Source organism: Salvelinus sp. IW2-2015, unplaced genomic scaffold (genome assembly GCF_002910315.2).
Source record: "Salvelinus sp. IW2-2015 unplaced genomic scaffold, ASM291031v2 Un_scaffold4059, whole genome shotgun sequence".
NCBI classification, from domain to species: Eukaryota; Metazoa; Chordata; class Actinopteri; order Salmoniformes; family Salmonidae; genus Salvelinus; species Salvelinus sp. IW2-2015.
Window position 1 is genome coordinate 17,951 of NW_019945331.1, and position 1,236 is coordinate 19,186.

The 1,236-nt window shown below is 40.5% G+C and overlaps 1 protein-coding gene across 1 annotated transcript in view; it reads left to right on the top strand.

The window, feature by feature from the left end:
• Positions 1 to 442: 442 nt before the first annotated feature.
• The window catches only part of LOC112076816 (caspase-14-like), an 8,095-nt gene continuing 7,301 nt past the window's right edge, over positions 443 to 1,236 (top strand). The window contains exon 1 of the mRNA XM_024143482.1: positions 443 to 653. Within this exon, the coding sequence (XP_023999250.1) occupies positions 443 to 653 (211 nt within the window). The remainder of the gene's footprint in view (positions 654 to 1,236) is intronic.

Sequence of the window (1,236 nt, forward strand, 5' to 3'; positions counted from 1 at the left end):
GGTCATGGTGTACTATTAACAATATGCAGTGATAGGCCATGGTGTACTATTAAAAATATGCAGTGATGGGTCATGGTGTACTATTAACAATATGCAGTGAGCAGGATTACATTTCAGTTGGTTATTTACACACAATTGCCACACAGTATTACTAGTCTACAGTAAAGGGTGTGAATGGGACTAGAAGCACCTTATGAAACAGTCATGTTCACTAGAGATCGTGGTTAAAAAGCTACGTATTGGGGTGAAATCAAGTAGAAGGAAACTGAAAATAGTTACGTTGTACCTGACACGTTACTGTAACTTGAACAACCGCGTTGCTATGACACCGCGACATCGCAGCTAATATGCTAGAAATGCAAGAATTCATGTTTAAAAATAAATCCATATGTGTTGAAAAATCCTAATTCCATGCGGTATGTTGCGTTCATTTCAGGGGGTGATGACTGAATTGAGTACATTTAAAGACCAACTGCCAGATGGTGTCAGTTGCCTCGTGGTGGTGATCATGTGTCACGGTAAACTAGGACACATCTCTCTGTCTGATGGGAAGGAGATACAGCTGGAGGAAATCTACCAGATGTTTAACAACAGCCAGTGTAAAGTCCTCCGCAAGAAACCCAAGCTCTTCATTGTACAAGCCTGTGGGGGAGGTATGTAGACTCAGTGGAGGAAAAAGTACCCAATTGTCATACTTGAATAAAAGTTAATAATATACTGTAATAGAAAATGACTTAAGTATTTGAGGAAAAGTCTAAAAGTATTTGGTTTTAAATATGCTTTGGTATCAAAAGTAAATGTATAAATAATTTGACAATCCTTATATTAAACAAACCAGACGGCATCATTTTCTCGTTTTTTAAATTTACGGATAGCCAGGGACACACTTCAACACTTAGACATAATTTACAAACGAAGCATTTGTGTTTAGTGAGTCCACCAGATCAGAGGCAGTAGGGTTGACCAGGGGTGTTCTCTTGATAAGTGTGTTTAGTGAGTCCACCAGATCAGAGGCAGTAGGGATGACCAGGGGTGTTCTCTTGATAAGTGTGTTTAGTGAGTCGGCCAGATCAGAGTCAGTAGGTATGACCAGGGGTGTTCTCTTGATAAGTGTGTTTAGTGAGTCCGCCAGATCAGAGTCAGTAGGGATGACCAGGGGTGTTCTCTTGATAAGTGTGTTTAGCCGACCTTCACCAAAACACAAGTTATCAAGAGAACACCCTGCGCATAGCGCTA